At 35.6% G+C, this 20,903-nt stretch overlaps 1 protein-coding gene across 1 annotated transcript in view; it reads left to right on the forward strand.

Moving 5' to 3' along the window:
• ANKRD31 (ankyrin repeat domain 31) overlaps positions 1-20,903 on the forward strand; it is a 169,187-nt gene that overhangs the window by 143,247 nt on the left and 5,037 nt on the right. Inside the window, exon 24 of the mRNA XM_031966397.1 lies at positions 8,095-8,197. Within this exon, the coding sequence (XP_031822257.1) occupies positions 8,095-8,197 (103 nt within the window). The remainder of the gene's footprint in view (positions 1-8,094; positions 8,198-20,903) is intronic.

Raw genomic sequence — 20,903 nt, forward strand, 5'->3', positions numbered from 1 at the left:
CTCGGTTTGAGCAATTTCTGCTTGATAGCTATGTGGACATGGACTGGAGAAAGGAAGAATGGAGGTAGAGAGATTTTATTAGGAGGCTGTTGAAGTAAAAAAACTGAACTGAGGTGAAGGGAAGGGTGGCCACATAAGTGGGAAGAAAAGGAAAGATGGGAGATATGGTATAGAGGTAGAACCAACAAGAAGTGGCAACAGCTATAATTATTTAGCTATAATTATTTGACACTATTGATAACCCCCCTCCTTCTTAGGCCAATCTCTTCTTTATCTATTATATTCAGCAGGAAGAGCTACCCAGGTATATTTGCATGGTTTTCCTATGAGAATGCATTTGACACATTCATATGTTTTCCTAACTTCCTAAATATGACTTTCTGTGCCTCTTTTCCTGGTTCCCTATACCTCTGTTTTTTAATACATGTGTCTTCCCCAAGTGAGGGTTTTGTCTTTAACAGTTTTTTCTCTATATATTCTCATCCATTCCCATGACTTCATTTTAGCATTTTTATGTAAGTAATTCAAATCTGTAGTCCCCTCCTCAGTTTTCCCTGGAGTTCAATATTTATATCCACAGGCTAGATATCACTATTTGGATGTTTTGCCAACACTTCAAATTAAACCTATGCAAAACTGAATTCAATATCTTTTCTCACAAAATCTACTCCTCCCTCTTTGATAAGACAATAAATAATTTAGAATTCTAACCGAAGGGTCATCTTTCTCTTCTTTCTCTCTTACCCACCTCACCCACATCTAGTTAGTGACTAAGTCCTATTGATTCTACATTAGCAATAGATCTCAGATCCAGTTTATCTTTTTAGTTCTGATACTTCAATCATCTCTTCTTTTCTAGACTATTGAAATGGCCTTCTGTAGAGGTGGCACCTACTACTAATTTGGTCCCATTGCACAGCTAGAAATTTACATACCATATATGGCCTAAGACTAGAAAGTCCCTGTCAGAAGGCTAGTTTAGCCCAACAAGGCAATGAAACTTAATTGATCCAGAGGGCTAAGACTAGAAGGACTGACATAGCTTCCCTTATCAGCTGAAGCATAAAAACCTAGTGCATGAATAGTTGGGATATCTCAGGCTTGCTGGACTTTCCATAATCATAAGCATATACCCTTCTGACTGGGGGTGCCAACAAATGTAGGGACAAGGGGACTTATACCTAACATTTGTAGCAATGAGTCAATGCTGTGACTTTGCTGGTTTTTCTTTCAGTATAATGAATACCCTTTCTTTTGTTAAAGGTTCTTTCCTAGAAGTATGTCATAAGTCTGAACCAATGGAGAAGCCAAAGTCTGACTCAAAACACTCACTAACAATTCTTGACTATTTTTCAATCTATCTTTTACACCATTACTCATGTAATCTTCTGCTCTGATAACATCATTCTTTTCCAAATGCTTCTGTGACTTCCTATTACAATTAAAGTGTATAAAGTCCTTATTCTGGCACTCAAGTTCCTCCATAAGTTGGTTCTAACTTACTTTTCCAACCTTATTTTATACTACTCCTATTTATCTGCTCTGTATTATAGCCAAAAAGAACTTAATACCCTTTCTCATGCTACTCTATCCTCTCTCCTTTCTCCAACTCTGATCCCTTACTCAAGACTCAAATGAGGGACTACATCCTTCTTCAAGGTTTTCCTACCATGTATTACATAATAGAAAAACAAAAATGAAATATGTCTCTTCTTCAAGAATATATATTCCATCAGGGAAAAAAATATGTAGATTTAATTGTCACCTTGCATATTCTGGTCCCCAACTGCCTCCCTTTGTCATGTTTATTAAATTTTACCCTTTAAGAGAGGTTAAAATGTCCCCAAGGGGAGTTGGAGGGTGGGGAGGAGTCCATTGTCTTTACTATTGGCTCCAATACCCACCAATGGTTTTCCTCCAATTTTAGGAGTTCCTCTAGGACCAGTTCAATTTAACCACTTAACAGATTAGCTTTTACAAAGGAATATTTATTTCAAAACTGTGATTTAAAAAAAAAACATAAATTTCCTCCCAGTAACTGGAGGCATAATACCCTCCTATACCACCTCAGACTCTAGGGATAGGGAAGAGAATAGGTTCACAGCTTAATGCAGTTCCAACTACAAAAACACTTTTAGACTGGTATCCTGGATTCTCAGGGCTCCCTCAGGGCTGTAACATTTAGTCTAAAATCTTGAATTCAGAGATATTATGGCTCAAGTCTGGGCCCAATAAAGATTCCACAATCACATCTAAAACTGAAAGGACAAAGAAAACAGAGTAAAATGCTAAGCTACAGTGCTTAAAGTGGGCAGCTAGAGAGCCCAGTGGGAAAGAAGTCCCTTCTACCCACATGATAGTCAAATATAGGATATTTCCCAAAAGCAGGGCCCTAGGGTCTACCTTGTGAGTGTCTCCATGTTAGGTGAATTGGGCATGCTCAGAGCATTAAATAAGTAAAGACAAAATATACACAAGGTAAATGGGAGGACAGGCACTAAAGGGAATCAGGAGAAGTCTCATGTAGGACATGACTATGCAGTTGAGCTTTAAATAAGCTATTTTAGAAAGAGGAGGTGAAAAGGGAGTTTACTCTAGGCCTAGGAGATAGCCTATGTAAAGGCACAAAGATGGAAGATGACAGAATAGTGTGTAATTACAGTTTCTAGCCTGGAGCATGACTCCTAATTGACAGAGAGAATGATAACTTAATGCTACTACCTGGGAGAGGAGCTGAGTCTAGGAGAAAAGAGATACTCTTCATCCTTATTCAATCAGAAAAGAGGCCCTGATTTCATCCAAGGAAAAATTTCTCAAAGTAGGCAAACAGGAAATCAGGGACATGTGAAGGCATTGGCTTCCTCTCTTATGTTCTTCAAGAGAGTCTTCTCATTCTCCTACTTAAGAGTTGGTCCCAAACAGAGTCTGAAACCTCATTAAATCTCCGTCTCAAAACAGGAATAAAGAGTCTCTTTTTTCCAAAATTTTTGCATTAATTTCTCCCCTCATGAATTCTCTCAGTGTTGTCATCATTCTCTCAACCATTAGAAGAGTTAGGAGAATCTTATGTAAAGTATCCCAAATTTAAAAACTTATATTACACAAGGAATGTAAATACACAATGCAAGGAGAGTAATAATAACTAACATTTATATAGCACTTACTCTGTGCCAGGCACTGTGCTAAGTATTTTACAATTACTATCTCATTTGATTATCACAATCACCATGGGAGGTAGATGCTATTTATCTCCATTTTATAGTTGAGGAAACTGAAGCAAACAGATTAAGTAACTTGCTCAGAGCTAATTACCTAGGAAGTATCTGAATCTGGATTTGAATTCAGTTCTTCCTGACTCCAGAGTAAGCTCTCAATCTACTGTGTAATCAAGCTGCCAATTGTATAATTGATCTGGAAAAGTAGGCTGGATGTAGTATGAAAGATTTAAAAGGTCAAATAAAAGAGTTTGCTTTGTAACCTAGGTAGCATTGTGTCTTAGAGTCACTAGAGTTTTTTGAGCAAGAGAGTGATATAATCATACCTGTGCTTTAGCAATGTCATGTTAGCAGCCATGTGGAAGATGAATTAGAAGAGACACACTGGATTTAGGGTACCTAATTAGAAGAATGTCTAAGCAAAATATGAGGAGAAAGAGACAGAGACAGAGACAGAGACAGATAGACCAACCAGAATGGCAGAGGGCAGGTGGATAGATAATCTAGAAAATTCCCTTTTCTCAGGTTTCTCACAAAACATTGCCTAGTGAAATATTTGTATACATGCTATTTCTCCTCATTGATTTATAGGCAACATGAAAACAGAGTATCTGCTTATCTACATATCTCAAGTGCCTATCATGGTATCTCACATGTAGCAGGCAAGAGATGTTTGTTGAAATAAATGGATATTTACAGTTGCCAGCATTGTCTGTAAATCCTGATGTCAGTTCAGCATCATTCTGAGACCTCACTATCCTAGGCTTCTGGATTCCTACTCAAAAAGTTTTCTTGAGTTTAAACATAGGGTGCAGAACTCATAAAGCCAAGTTCTGCCTGTGTATAAATTCTTGACTTGTAGTTACCTAAACACAATAGAGGTAACATTATCTCTTTTAGTCACTAAAGGTCTCATGTAACACCTTGGGGTGCTAGCTATGGTCACTAAAAAGAGAGGCCAACTGGTGTCAATGCACTTCAAATGAAGACTTTAAAAGCTAAGTAAAGGGGCTCAGTGGATAGAGCACCAACCCTGGAGTCAAGAGGCCTTGAATTCAAATGTAATCTCAGACACTTGACACTTAACTAGTTATGTGATCCTGGGCAAGAAACTTAACCGCAACTGCCTCACCAAAAATTTAAAAAAAAAAAAAAAAAAAGTGAGGTAAAAGCATGCTGGGTCTGGACCCAACTCACCAGCCCTTCGATGAGGATAATGGGAGGAGCCTGAGATTAGCGTTGTTGAGCTTGGCTAACATCATCAGTTAACTACAGAATCATGAACAGAAATAATTCATACTTCCTACTTCTTAGTTGCATAACAGAGCTGGTATCCAGTTCTTTTTTTATCCAGAAAAAGTCACAGTGAACCAGTTGGCTATATAACCCACGTCAGCATAGGGGAGACGGGGAAGTCTGCTGATACCGAACAGTGGGTTGGGGTATGATCATACCTCAGGAACTCTTAAATGCCCAGGGAGGGGCTATGCATCAAAGGTCCCAGGTCATGCAGGGTACCCCAGACTTACACTGGGGCACAACTCTTGAGAGGTTTTTCAACTCTCTGTTTCAACTGGGTAGAACTACTACCCAGTTCTAGGTCAAAGATCTGGGGTTGATGAAAAACAGACCTGTGCATGAAGCTGGCATTCTCAGATAAGGAGGCCCTGATTTGTAGGCTGAGGAAGAACGAAGTTGAGAAGCCAGCAGCAGCAGCATCTTGTCCAGCTTAAAAAGTCATAGCCAGGACAGAAATTCCAGACCAAAGGGGAATCTTGAATTACGTCACTTTAAACTTGTGCAACTTCTTAGCTATCTGATAAAGCCTGGGTCGAGCAGCATTCTACTGGTCTTCTGACAAAACCCAGGTCAAAACTTATAGATCTCAAACCAATGAAATAGCAATTGGAATTTACCCTAAATCAGCACTGAAAAGCTTGCAGGTCTCCAAATTGAAATGATAGAACACCCACAATACTCAATATCCCAAAAAAAGCAGTATTAATACCTAGCCAGATCTTCCTTCCAAAATGGTTGCAGAGCCCAGCCTAACATCAGATCCAAAGAAGAATGGACAAACATAAAAAGAACTCCACTATAATGAGGGACATTTATTTTGTCAGGAGCACTCAAGAACTAACACAGAAGAGAATGACTCCAAAGCTTCTATGAGTAAGACCTCAGGGAAAACACAAGTTAGGCACAAATTCAACTAGAAATCCTGGAAGAGATTAAGTAATAGTTAAAGAGAGAGAGAGAGAGAGAGAGAGAGAGAGAGAGAGAGAGAGTTAAAATGTTTTTTTTGTAAATAAAATTGAAGTACTAGAAGAAAAAAACTAGAAAAGAAATGAGAGTTTTAGAAGAAAGAATTTAAAAGGGCATTAATAGCTTTGCACAAAAAGTACAAAACATTGCCCAAGGAACAAACTTCCTGAAAATTGGAATAGACCATACAGAAGTCAGTAACTTCATGAAGTGATAAGAAATATCAAAGTCAAAAAAAGAATAAGAAAATATATATCATATCAAAAATAACTGAGCTGGAAAGCACATAAAGAAGAAAAAATTTAAGAATTACCCAGCTATCTGAACACCATGGGAAAGAAAAATAGCATAGGCATTATATTTCAAGAGACCTTAAAACTTCCCAGAACTCTTAGAACCAAGGGCACAGTGGAAATAGAATCCTTAAGTTACCTCTTGAAAAATACTCTAAAAATCCTCAGAACAGCCAAAATCCAGAGATTTCAGGCCAAAGGGGAAAAAAAAAATAATAGCATGTAGCCAGAAAGAATCCAAGGACCAGAAAACCACAGTCAGAATCAACCACAATTTAGCAACCATCATTATAAAGTAGTAGCGAGCTTGAAATATGTTTTTCTAGAAGGCAAAAGCTATTGACTTATCAAGAATAACTTTCCCAGAAAAACTGACACATAATGCTACAAGGGGAGAAATGGACTTTTAAATAGAGGAAATTCAATCATTCCAATGAAAAGACCAGAACTATGTATAAATTTTGAAATTTTAACACAGTAATTAAGAAAAGCTTAAAAGTAAATATGAATGAATAATGATCATTGGCAAAACAAGGATATACTGTTTACATTCTAATATAGGAAAATGATGCATGTGTTTCCTCTGAGTCCTAATTATCATCAGCGATCACAGAGGGAGTCTAAACAAGGCATGGAAATAGTTCTGCTATGTCTTGATCTTTAGAGAAAAATGGGAAGTGAGTAGAAGAGGAATACGTTGGAAGGGAAAAGGATGAAAAGGGGTTAGGGAAAATTATCTCATACAATTAAGCACAAGTAAGATATTTATACAAATAAAGAAAAGGGGTTGAATAACAACTGACACTTCACCTTCACTTTCATTTGAACTAGTTAAAGGAATACTACACACACAAACAGAGTTGGTACAGAAATACATTTGACAGAGAAATAAGAGGAAAAGAGGAGAAAGGGGGAGAGAGAAATAGAGAATAGATTAAGGGAGTAATTCTAAGCAAAATAAACTGAGATTTACAAAAATAACTTTTCAAGTGGCAAATAAAGGGAATCTGAGAGTTGCTTATGAATTGGGGAATGGATAAACAAGCTATATTTGGTGGTGTTTGTCCTTTGTTTTTGAAGAGGACAATACAGTGATGTCTCAACTTGCACAAAGGGGTTAGCCTCACTCTTTCTTTCAGAGTCATTGAATTCCAGTGGCTGGACAAAAGTCCAAAACAAGTGGCTGTGGCCTTCCATGTAATGGATGACTTTGGCGTCTTGACTGTCTGGACAAACTCTAAGAACTCTGTAGCATCTGCTTCAGCTCCTTTTGTGGCTGCTGGAACAAATGGTGTCATCCACTCATTACACCCAGGAGAAAGTCTTCATATGCTAAGGGTAGATACCACCCTAACTCACCAGTGGGTTTGAGGCCTCTTTTTTGGCCGCTCTCAATCTGGTTTAGCCTGTCTGCCAAGATGGTGTTACTAGGATGTGGCCCCTGCACGTGCTACAGATTCTTGGAGCCCTGAAAAGGGCTCAGCAAGCCCACACACCAAAGGTGCTAGTGTAAAAGATGATGAAGGAGGTGATTTCAGAGAAACTGGGGAAGACTTGTATACACTGAAGCAGTGAAGTGAACAGAACCAGGAGATCGTTTATGCAATGATAGCAATATGGTAAATGTAAATATTTAGGAATTCTTATCAATGTAATGACCAACCATAGTACCAAAAGGCTCATGATGAAACAAGCTATCTACTTCCTATAGGTGAAGGACCCAGAATGTACAATGAAATAAATAAATGTGCATACATATATATGTATATGTATGCATATAAATACATATACATGTATTTATGTATACATAATATATATACATATAAATATAAATATATATTTATTTACATATACATATAAATATAAATAAGTAAATATGTTTATATACACACACATATATATATTTGGTATAGCCAATGTGGAAATTTGTAGTGGGGTTTGTTTTACTTAGTTCCCAAGGGAGAGGAGTTGAGGTGGTAAGAGGGTAAGAAAGAAATTTTTTTAAAAAATCAATAACCATTTATTAAGTTTCTTTTATGCATCAGACACTGTGCTGGGAATACACAGAAAGGCAAAAAAATGTCTTTAAGAAGCTCTTAATCTAATGGAGTATACAACATGCAAACAACTATGTAAAAACAAACTACATACAGGATAGACAAGAAGTAATCAAGAGAGAAGATAGAATTAACTATATAGTTGCTTAAATCATATTGCTAATATATACCATATCCATACATTATATTATATAGGAATTGGTTTATGAAAGAGAGGTCTTTTTCTCGATGTGTAATTTATATCTTGTGTTTAAATATGTACAGGTAACATATCTTGGGAAAGAGCTCTGTAAGTACATTACTGAAGAAGTGCCTATAATTACAGAACCAAATGTAGTGTTGCAAGAAAACCAGCCCTGTATGCCAGGTATGTTTATACCAACACCTAGTTTTCAGCTGTAGATTAAATATGCAAGACATGCTTTCAAGACCTCAATTTCAACTATAGCCTTTTCTATGCAAATCTGTTTTATTACTCATAGTTTCTTTCCTTGAAAGAATTTTGCTGAAGTTCTCTCATTTAGGGATTCTTGACATTTTTTTATTTTTGGCCATGAATCCCCTTTGGCAGTCTGGTGAAACTTATGGATACTATCTCAGAATAATTTTAATTAAATTTTCTTTTTCTAATTATGAAACATTTCTTGCTTTTTTTCCCCTTCAAGTTTCCTCAAACTGGGAAGAAGGGGGAAAAAGTATAGTCAAGCAAAAGGAATTCCTATATCAGTCATGTCCAAAAATAATTTTCTCATTGTGCATTTGGAGTTTATAATCTCTGTACAGATTTTACTATAGATTCTCTGGTAACATCCTGGATTGTTATGTTGATTAAATTTCTTAAGTCTTAACATGGTTTTACGATACTGTTGTTATGATATAAATTGCTTTCCAGGTCCTGTTCACTTTATTCTGGATCAGTTCATGCAAATCTTCTCAGGTTTCTTTGAAATAGTTTCTTTCATTACTTTTTCTAGCACAAGAGTATTATTTATAACAAACTGCATACAACACAATACAGTATTACAAATTACTCTTCTAATCTATTTGTTATCATCACCACAACCTACAGTCTAGTACCCCTAGTCTGGTCTCACTTTCCTCCCTTCATAGTTTTTACTCTAATTGACCAGTTCAGCTGTACACTATCCTTTACTCTTGAATCTTTTGCATCTTTGTTAGCTAGTCAAAAATTTATTTTATGCTCAAAACTATGCTAAGTACTTTGAATATAAAATTCATGACTTCAAGGAATTTACATTATAATAAGAAAGAAAATAAAAATTGTTGTGACTAGCACAACACAAATGGGCTAGTGGCAGTTGAAAATAAGAAGTGGGGTTGCTGATAATTCAACGGAGGTGTTTATTAAGAGAAATCATGCTGCTTACATATCTTAAAACCATATGTTATTATGAAAAGCATTGTTCAGTGACCAATCCTGGTTTCTATTTTCTAATTTCTCTGACACATGTTGTTAGTTCCTAAGGATGCAATCTTATGTAAAGTTCATAGTGCCCCAGTAATTGTGCCAAGACCTTATGTTTTCTCATGATTTCAAGCTTAAATGTACCCTTCATTAATCTTAGGAGGAGGGGAGCATCCCAGTTACCAAAGTTTCTAACTTCCTGGGAGTTCTCTACAATAAATAATGATATACAAACACAGAATAAACAGAAAATAATCTCAAAGGGAAAGCACTAGCACTGGGATGTTTGGGGAAGGATCTCCTCCTATCACTGCTTTGTGCCTTGCCAAAGCCCAACCTTGAGTTAACTCTACTATATTCTTTCTCCATTCCTACTCATTATGTTGTTGAACAGTGGTCACACAATCATGTCAATTAGTTCTACTACAAAAATATTTTACTTCATAAGATTGTTGTGAGGATGAAATGAACTATGTGTAATATACTTTGAAATGCCATGCCAGTTCTGGATTTCTCCCTGGCCTTACTACAATAGACTTTTAGTTGATCTTCCTGCTTTCAGTTTCTTCTCCTCTTCAATCCATCCTCCATATAGCTACCAAATCATTATTCCTAAGGCAAATGTCTTTTGCCACCTTACTCAAATCAGTTTCTTACTTCATCAATTTCTTATTGCTTCTAGGCCACAATATAAATCCTTTAATCTGGCATTTAAAGGATTATATATTCTGTCCTCCATCTAACTTTGCAGACATTATTTCACATTATTCTCTTTCATATACTGTATATTCATATACCTCATCTTGTTAACTAAAATTCATATTACATCTCTCACTTCCATGCCCTTGTATGGACTGCTCCCTATGCCTAGAATATACTCCTTCATCACCCATGTCCCTTAGAATTCTTAGCTTCCTTCAAGACAGCTCATTATCTCTTCAGTAATGCATTTCTTGATGCCCCCAGTTGTTAGTGCTTTCTCCCATCTCAAATTATTTTATTTTTGCTTATCTATTTAAATGTTATATCCTTTCAAAAGAATGCAAGTTTCTTCTGGAAATGAATTATTTCATTATTCATAACCTTGATAGGTGCTTGATAAATTTGTGACAAATTTAAAGCAAAGTACTACTGTAGAATCTTGGCTCCTGACTTTGCAAGTCAGATGGAATTAACCAAATCTTAGAAGCAGAACTTACCATATTGTTCAACAGTAAGCAGAAAATCACTTCTTGCCAGAATTATAGTCCATTCTCTAATTCTGGCAAATGTGAAGATAAAGGCCTCTATAGATTTTAGAACAAAACTGTATTACATCACTTTTTTCTTTCTCATTCCAACAATGATATCTTGCTAACTCCTCTTTATTTAGTATCTCTACCATGTCATGGTCATAGAGAGTTTGGGAGAGGAGAAAAATAAGCTGGGCAGCAAATAATTTATTGGACAATGACTTTTACTTCAGCCTCAGAACTTCCCTAATTCCATTGTTTTTCTTCTGACAACCAAAGAATTGGAAATTAGCTATACTGCCCCTTCTGCTGCCAACATGAGCTGTTTCCTGTCGTGATTATCTTTTTAAAAAAAAAATCCCAATTCTCCCTTTCAGATGTTTCAGGAAATGTTAATGCTAATTCGAGATTTGTGGGGGTGACATTGTGCTAACCAGATTCAGATGCTCTTAGTAACTTTGTCTATGCTGAGGAATTTACAAGCAGGTCCCAGCTGGCATTCTGGAGGCTTTGGGCAGGAATTCTGCTATAACTCCTTTGATTTGGATTTCATATTTACTTGATCGTTTTGAGGTGCCTGACAGAAATCCAAAGACTCAGAAAGTTGGAAAAATTTTAAATCTTGAATCATGTTGTAAAAAAGGAATGTGGGAAGCATTTGGAGGTGACTTTTGCTCTCTCCCTTTTCTATAAGAAAATATTATCAAGTAATATCTGTTATAGAATAATCAGAAAGATTTAGTATCAGATCCTTGACTGTGGAGCATATATAATATCATACATTAGCAGAAAGTTTTAGTGAAAAATACTTCTAGGTGGCCATTCACATCAGGAAGATTATCAGCCTTTTCCTTTCACTTACTATTGATATGCTAGCAGATTTGTAACCCAGGTGTGAGGTGATGAGGTCCTCAACAAGTGTGATGGCATTTCAGAAGAGAGTTACAAAGGTGAAATCAACAGGTTAAAGATTGGATACTACTCTCCTCCCTTCACCCTCCCATACATATACACAATCATTCTTTGAGGGAATAAAAAGAAAAACAACAGCCACAGTAATTACATCTGATAGCATATAATATGCTGAGCAGTCATAATCATACCTCTCTGACAAGAAGACAGAATTTTACCAGTTGTCCTAAAATGGGTCATTACAATTAATCATAATTTTGCTGCCTTTTATTGATGTTTTTGGTTATATTATCAGAGCTTTTGTATATTTTTTTCTCTTGGTTCTGCTTACTTTGCTCTAAATCTTTAAATATTTCTGTATTTCTCTGAGTTCCTCATAATCATTGCTTCTTAGGATGTGATAATATTCCATTAAATTCACACATCATCATTTGTTCAGTGGTTCTCTAGTCAGTACCCACTTTTTCCCCCAGTTTTTTGCTACCAAAGAAAGTGCTTCCATGAGTAATTTCATACATATGTGACCTTTCTGTGCTTAATCACTTAAGGATACATGCTCAGTAGTATTATCTTTGGATCAAGGAGAATGCATAATTAAGTTGTATTTCTCATTTTTTTTTATACTTTAGAAAAATTCACAGCTTCATCAATAATGACTTAGGGCCTGTCTTCTCATGGCCCCTTCCAACATTGACTCTTTTTTGTCTTTGATTTTTTTCATATTAAAGCTTTCTGATTTTACGTAATTCATCTATTTTGTCTTTTACTATCTCTTTTGTATTGTTTGAATAAGAATTTCCTGTCAGGCATAGTTTCTAAAGGTGGTTCCTCTTCTCTAATTATTTTTTATGCTGTGACCTCTTTTACTTAGGTCACATATCTATTTGAAACTTATTGTCATATATAGTAAAAACTTAATTTCCCAGCAGTTGTTGCTTTTCCTTCAGTAATTTGTATTCTTGATCTTACCAAAGAGTGGCCATACTTCTAAGACATAAAAGAAAGCCTCCCCAGACTTATCAAAATGGAAGACTAGTCCCTATTTCTAGTGATTCATGTGAGCATAATTAATACTTCCAGAAGAAACTTTAAAGGTATACTGGCAACACTTACAAAGTCTTGGACAAGACATTATTGAACACAGGGATATAGAACATGTTTTCTTCGATATTATCCACTGAAAACAAGACATGCAGAAGAGAAAAATTGATTTGAGAAATGGATAACTACCAAAAAGGCAGTATCTAAGAAGAGGATTGTTACTCCCAAACCATAACTTAAAATATGTGGATGACATACTCCCAGTCAAAAATAAAGTATACCCATAAAGGCAATTAACTTTCTAACCATAGGTATCTCTTAGGGTTGGTTCTGTGCTGGGCCTTCTCTTCTCTCTCTTTACTATTTCATTTGATAATCCATCAGCTCCTATAGATTTAATTATCATCTCTGTGATGATGATTCCCAGCCCCCATATCTAAGCTGTTGGTTTCACCTCTGCAACTTCTCTTGTATATGCCCTCTTCTCTTTTCTGAGAAAGAAAAGAGAAGTCACTCTGGTTCAAGCCCTCATCACCTCACACCTGGATTATTGTGTTAATCTGCAGGCAGATTCGCCTGCCTTGAGTCTGTCTCTCCCCACTCCAATCCATCCTCCACTCAGCCACCAAAGTGATTTTCCTAAAGTACAGGTCTGATCATGTCACTCTTCTGTTTAACAAACTCCAGTGGCTCGCTACTGCCTCCAGGAATAAAAACAAAATGCTTTGTTTGGCATTCAAAGCCCTTCATAACCTACTCCCCTCCTATCTTTCCACTCCAGTCTTATTCTTTACTCTGCTATGTACTCTGATTCAATGACACTAGCTTCTTGTATGTTCTGTAAACAAGATGTTCCATCTCTCCATTCTGGGCATTTCCTCAGTTGTTCCCCATATCTGGAATACTCTCTCTGTTCAACTCTTCCTTTTGCCTTCTGTGAGTTCCTTTAACTCCCAACTAAAATTCCATCTTTTACTGGAAGCCTTTTCTAATCTTTCTTAATTACCTTCCTTCTGTTCATAATTTCATATTTATCCTATATATGCCAACTTTGTATATATTTTACTTGCTTATTGTCTCCCCTCCCCCATTAGATTGTAAGTTTTAGAGGTTAGGGACTGGTCTTTGCCTCTTTTTGCATTCCTAATGTTTGACATAGTGCCTGGTATTTAATAGGCACTTAAAATGTTTATTGATAGAATTTGTTTGCCATGTGCCTTACAAATGTAATCAAAAGGACTTTAAACTAAAAAGGAGGGGGAAGGGAGAAAATGTCTCTAAATATCTATAAAGCTAGATATATTAAAGAATAGCTGTGGGATGAAGAATAGCAGTTCAAATATCCAGAAATTCACAGGAGGTAAAATTAAAGAAATGAATAACTAGTGAAACCCATGACTTCAAATATCTATATACAAATGCCCAACATTTAAGGCAGCAAAACAGAAGAACCAGAAGTCCTAACACTGAGAGCCAAATTTGACCTCAGTTGACATAATGGAGATTTAGTGAGGTAAAACCCACAATTGAAATGTATCTTTGCATAGGTATATCTTATTCAAAAGAAACAGGATAAGAGGATAGAAGGAACTTTTCATATTAAGAAGTTGTATTCATGTGAAAAAATACAGAAATCAGAAGAGCAAAGCATAGCATTTGGAGGAAGCTCAATGAAGGGAGAAGCAGAAGAAATTTTGTGCTCAGATATTACTACAAATTTCTGAGACAGAAAGAAGAAATAGATGGATTAGGGAAGTAAAAATATGATATAGTACTGATGGAAGATTTCAGTTATCCAGACCTTTGCTAGAGTTCTCTATTTTTTAAACAGAGCAGCTAATACCTTTTTGTCTTGCCTTAGTGATCATTTCATCCTTCAAAAGGAAAAAAAAAATACTAACAAGGAGAAATTTTATCCTGGAGCTCATTCCATGGAGGACTTGATTGCTGGATAGGAAATGAAGGGAATTATGGGAGGAAGTGATCTCTCCATACTCAGAAGAGGGCAGTTCTGGGGATAATGATATACACCCTTGCTTCTAGGAAAGAAAATTTCAAAGAATGTAGAGGAAAGATAAATATTATCTTATATACCAAAATTTCATAGGGTAATGTCCAAGAGAAATGGGAAACTCAGAATTAAATTCAGGAGACTTAAGGGAACCACTCCCTTACACAGAATTTATGATTCTTCAGACCATTGAGGTGTGTCATAAAATTGTGAGTTAGAATTGTTAACTTTCAGAAATTTCATATAAGCAGTTTGGCAACAGTGGTAGAGGTGGTGGTGGTGGTGATTGTAGTAGTAAGTGGTAATGACAGTGGTGGTGGTAGTAGTAGTACTATTACTACTCCCCATCTGAAAGATATGCATATTATAGCCATGTGTATAATAAGAACTAGAATAACATTGTGAAATATTGTGATGTTTTAATATTATAGTGGCTTTCTGCTAGACATTTTTCCTTTCATGTTTAATTTGTCATAAACTTTCCCATAAAAACTCTTTATTTCTCATACAGACTAAAGGGAGTAAAATTCCCAATCTCTCCAAAATTCTATCAGCCTTTCAAGATACATTAAAAATGTCTACCATACAAAGCTGCTGAATGGAAATATTCTATTAAGAAAGAGCATTTTCCAGCCATTTACTTGGGAAAGCATCTTTGTATATTTATGTGCTCTGTCACCATGGTTTCCAGGCACTCAAACACATTACCTTCAATTTATTCACCTGAGGGGAAACACACTTCTCTTATATTGTTTCTCTTCTAGAACTGGCATTTAATGTACACTAATTATGACATTTCTTTGATGGGGACACATCATATGAACACATTTGGAAGCAGAACGATCTTTTCCAAGAAAGATAGAGCCATCTTTTTCACAGAGATGGTTCATGACCTAGTGGCATGCTATTGTAAATCAACATCTTTGAAGAAATACTTTTCTTCACTTAATACTGCAATTTTAGTTTATTTACCTTAGCAAATTTTCTTTTGTACTGTAGCATGCAAATCAGCATATCTCTCTATTTCATGAGACTTGAATACTCCCCAACATCTAAGCATCACAAACTACAGGAAAAAGTGTTCTTACAATCCTGATCCCTGCCCACAGTGTGTTATTTAAGTTCATATTTATTATGCATGCTACTCTGGCTATTTTGCTTTTTAAATTTATTTCTCATACTCTTGTTAAAATTCTGTTGCCCTAATTCACAAAGTACAGGGAATCTTATTTAATAGTTTCTTTTTTATTTAATCTTACCCAATATGGCTGTTATTGTTTGTTCAAAAAGAAAATTTCCAAAATATAACCTGAAAGTTTCCTCTAGGAAACAGAACTATCCATTTCCTCTACAACTTAAGGACCATCTTTCTGGATGGAAATTTTCTGAGATCAGAAGAGTAAGGATTCAAATATAAATATAAGATCCAATTCTATTTGACTGATTTCAGTAGAAATGTCACCATACATGTGCTTTTCTAGTGTCTTAAGACTTCCTAGCTTCCTTCAAGTCTAAACTTAAATTATACCTGCTGATGGAGGCCTTTACTAGTTCTGTCCTTTTCATCCCTAGTGATTCCCTCTGAGATAACCTTCTATATAATTTGCAAATTTCTTTTAAAGTATCATAGTTATTTACATATTATCTTCTCCATTAGACTATAAACTTGTTAAGAGCAGGGAATGTTTTTGCCTTTCTTTGTATCCCCAGTACAGAGCATAATATCTGTCATATGGCAAGTGCCAGATAAATGCCCATGTCTGACTGAACAGCCCCATGAAATAAATCCAGATTAAATTTTCATTTTAGTTCTTCAGATCAGCCACTTACCTTCATCACTAAAGATATCTCCCAGAATACCTCTCCAAAAGGACAGTAAATTTTCTATTAGAGAAGCCACAATAGACTATTTTCTCCAATGTGATTTGGGAGGTTGTATTTAGTAACCATCTGTTGAAATAATTGTTAAACATTTTGCCTTGGATTAGAATTGCATTCCTGACTATAAATGGGTTTGTGTATGCATATACATATGTATGTATTTTCCACTTAGAATAGTGAATAAAAGTTCATTCTGTAATCATAATAAAAATATAGCCTATCCAAAGTTCTTTGAAACAATTTCAAGCCATGTGAATTGAATTAATATAGTTAATAGATTCATAATGTTTCAGGAGTAACACAGAATCATAGATTTAGAGCAGGAAAGAACCTTAGAGTTTATGAAGTCTACCCTACCTCATTTTACAGATGAGAAAACAGAATCTTAAAGTGATTAGATGACTTACTCAAGATCATTTAATAAGTGACAGGGCTAAAATTCAAATCTGGGCAACTATAATTCCAAAATCAGTGATCTCTTCCCTATACTACACTATCACATATTTAAAACTAACCCAGATTTTCTTTTTAATTTTTGTGACATTAAGGCAAAAGGGGAAAAAAGAATTATAAAAAAACCAGAAGATTCAGAAATTAAAAGTTAAATTAATCTTGCTGTTGGCATTATTAATTTAGTCATTTTAAAAAGTTAATGTGAGTAAGAAGATACTTGTATAGTAATATAAGGATAGAGCCCAGACCTATGATTTTATTGATACAGAGAACTCTTAAATGAGGAAATTGTCTCTACCAATGCAAGTTGACACCTTTTCTTCATCTCATAGACTAAGAACACTGAAAAATCAAATAGCTTACCCAAGGTCTCACAGCCAATATATATGGGGTAAACTTGAACCCAGGTGTTCCTGACTCTTGAGGCTGCCTCTCCTAGTAATGTTCTTTTGACTAATAATGAAAATTGGGCAGTCTTGAGTAGTCCTTTATAGGATAACCAGGACATGGGAACACAATGGCTTCTCCTCCCTACGTTTGAGTCAGCTCTCCTTTGTGGCTGCTTCACTGGCATTTTCTCAGGCACATACAAGGAGTGACACACCTGTCAACTTGTGTCCTTTCAGTGGGGTTCTATTGTTTCTGTACAGTCAGATGGCTTAATTTTGTAGTAACAAAGCAGTAACAAAATTAACTACTTAGAAATCATACAGCCAGTGACTATAAAGAATGCTTCCCTCAGAGAAGTTACTACTTTCTTTATCCAAGCAGAAGAATATGTATGGAACTGAGAGAAGGTTCTCCTCCTTTGGAACCCTTTCCCCAGATCCTGGAAGCTAATAGATTTATTGTCACAAACGTAACATTTAATGTCCTTGGCTACAGTATTCATAAATATTTGTTATCGGTTTGTGTTTGGTGTGGACTTTTCTTAAATTTCGGCCCTATAGAGTGGCCTGAATCACTGAGAGGTTAGTCCCAAATTAGAGGCAGAATAGGAGCCCATGTGTCCTAAATACAATGCCAGTTCTCTACTCTTTACATCACATATGTTTAGGTCCACAAATACATATATAAAGATAGCTTGGCACTACTTCAGGGCCACTGGAGACCACTTTTTGCCCCCAAAAGAGTTCTCCCTAGCCTTCCCACTTCAATTTATTTCATTACAATAGGCTTTTTTAAAAATTAGGTTATTATAATCGCCCCCCCCTTTTTAACAAGGAAAGTAACTGTCTCAGTGATTTTCTTGGGGTCACATTGCTAGGAAATATTAAAGGCTCAATTCAGACAAATATGTCCTAACCCCAAACTCAGTGTCCCTTCCACCAAACCCACTGCTTCTTTATATAATAAATATTCTATTTCCTAGAGTTACAGGGTTAACAAATGCCTGCCTGCCCACAGTCTTTTCCATTTTATACATCTTCTAAAACATCACATTTTGGGGCTGTCTGCTCTATTTTCAACTTAACATCAGTTGGAAAAGCAGGCATGTTGCTCTCTTTGGATCTCCTGCCTACTGTTTTGTACCTTGGTTAGTGATGTTCTCTGTGTGAACAGCATGATAATGATTTATTGTTAGAAACAAAAACAGGACTGCTTAGGTCCTCTTGAACTTCATTTACAAGGGGTTTTGTGTGTCCTCATTTAGTTGTATTTGAAAATACAACTTTGATGGATTGTTACTATACTCGCTACCCCTTTGATTCTCCTTGGTACATGGTAACTTATAGCTCTGACTCCTACATTGGAGATGAATAAAGCCTTTACTTTGCTCTTTCAGATACCACATAACTGGAGAATGTTATTTGTCTATGATGACAGAATCAGAATTACAGAATTTCAGTTTGAAACAGAGGTCTCTTAACCTGTTCTGTGTTGTATTGTTCTCTTTGGCAGTCTGGTGAAACCTGTGGACTCCTTTTCCAGAATAATGTTTTTAGAATCAAAAAATAAAACACATAGGATTACAAAGGAAACCAATTATATTGAAATAAGGCTAGGTAGCACAGTGGATAGAGAGCTCAGCTTGAAGTCAGGGAGACCTGAGTTCAAATCCAGCCTTAAACACTTACTAGCTGACTGACCCTAGACAAATCACTTAATCCTGTTTGCCTTAGTTTCCTCACCTGTAAAATGAGCTAAAAAGGAAATTGAAAACCACTTAAGTATTTTTGTCCAAAAAAAGCCCAAATGGGGTCACTAAAAATCAGATATGATTGAAACAACAGAACAACAACAAAAGTTATCACAATATTAAAAAAAAAAACAAATTGTGGTCCCCTAGTGAAAAACCTTTGGTTTAAAGGAACCTCAGCAGCCATCTGGTCCAACCCCATATTACAAAGGAATCCCCACTATAGCAGAGTTGACAAGTGGCCAATCTTTGCTTGATGACTTCCAGTGATAGAGAGTACACTATGTCCAGTGGCAGTCCATTCCACTTATGGTACAACTCCAATTGTCAGAAAGTTTTTCTAACATTAATTCTAAGTTAGCTTCTTTGTGATATGTATCCTGGTTCTGCCTTCTGGAACCAAAGAGAACATGCCTTATCTCTCTTCCACATAATGAAGCCAGCTATCAGGTCCCATCTATGTCTTCTCTAGTCTAAATGTCCCTCACCCCTTCAACAGATTTTCATGTCACATAGACTCAATTCTCTTCAACATACTGGTTCAAGGTAATGGCCTTTTAAAGTATAGGTGCTTTGAACTGAACAGAGCTAATATTCTTTGTTCCTGCAAACTGTACCTTCCCTTTTAAAAATAATATTTTATTTTTTCCAATTACATGTAAAGACAATTTTTAACATTCTTTTTTATAAAGTTTGAGTTGCCCACTCTTTTCCCTAAAAAGGTAAGAATTTTAATTAGGCTATGTATTGCAATCATATAAAATATATTTCCATATTGATCATGTCATAAAAGAAGAAACAAATCAAAAGGGAAAAATAATTTAAAAAATAAAATAAAAATAGTTATGATTCGATCTGCATTCAAACTTCATCAATTCTTTCTCTGAATATGGATAGCATTTTCCATTAAAGTCCTTTGGAATTGCCTTGGATCATTGTATTTCTGAAAAGAATTAAAATACCATGGTGGAAGATCAGGGAACATTGAAATCAGCCTGCTCATCATTTCTTATAGCACAATAGTATTCCATTACATTCATATACCACTTGTTCAGCCATTCCCCAATCAATGGGCATCCCATCAATTTCTAATTCTTTGACACCACAAAAAGAGCTTTTATAAATATTTTTGTACATGTAAGTCCTTTTTTTAATGATCTTTTTGGGATACAAACCTAGTAATGGTATTGCTGGATGAAAGAGTATGCACATTTTGATAGTCCTTTGGCAAACTGCTCTCCAGAATGGTTGGGTCTGTTCACAACTCCACCAACAATACATTAAAATATGCTTTTCTTAATAAATCTCGAGGTCACAATAGTTATTTTGGCTACTACATTCTATTACTGACTCATATTGAACCTCTATTAATCCATTAAACCCCCAGATCTTTTTCAGGAAAAGTAATTTCTCACCAGACCTTCCCCATCTTTTTTTTTTTTTTTTTTTGATGTTGATATTTTTACCTTGGTCATAGCTTCCACACACTATTTATGTAGTTATGTGAATATAAGTACCAACTAGTTATTCTGTCTCTTAAGATGAGATGACTTATTACAAAGTCATTAGTTATTTTTACTATCCTCTAAATAAACCAAAAGGTTCTATGGCATGCCTGCATCTACAATATTCTAATATCTAATTCAAGAAAGAAAAAAGCTAGCCTTCTTTACAAATGCTGACATCTCCTTAACATTCTAATTAGTGTTTCTTCTTTCCATAGACTGTCATGGATTTATCAGGGAGAAGAAAATCAAATGATATCAAGTATAGGAAAGATTGTTATTACTACTGATATTATTAAAAATAAATAACAATAACAATAACTATTAATAAGCTTTGATGTCTGAGTTTATATCAGTAAAGTATCTCCCCATTTTCTAGATTGTAAGAGTCTCATTCACCTGATAAGCATTTATTAAGGGCCTACTTTGGGTCAGGACATGCTTGTATTTGTAAAATCAGTCAGTCACTAAT

The sequence above is a fragment of the Sarcophilus harrisii genome, chromosome 1, assembly GCF_902635505.1.
Source record: "Sarcophilus harrisii chromosome 1, mSarHar1.11, whole genome shotgun sequence".
NCBI lineage: Eukaryota > Metazoa > Chordata > Mammalia > Dasyuromorphia > Dasyuridae > Sarcophilus > Sarcophilus harrisii.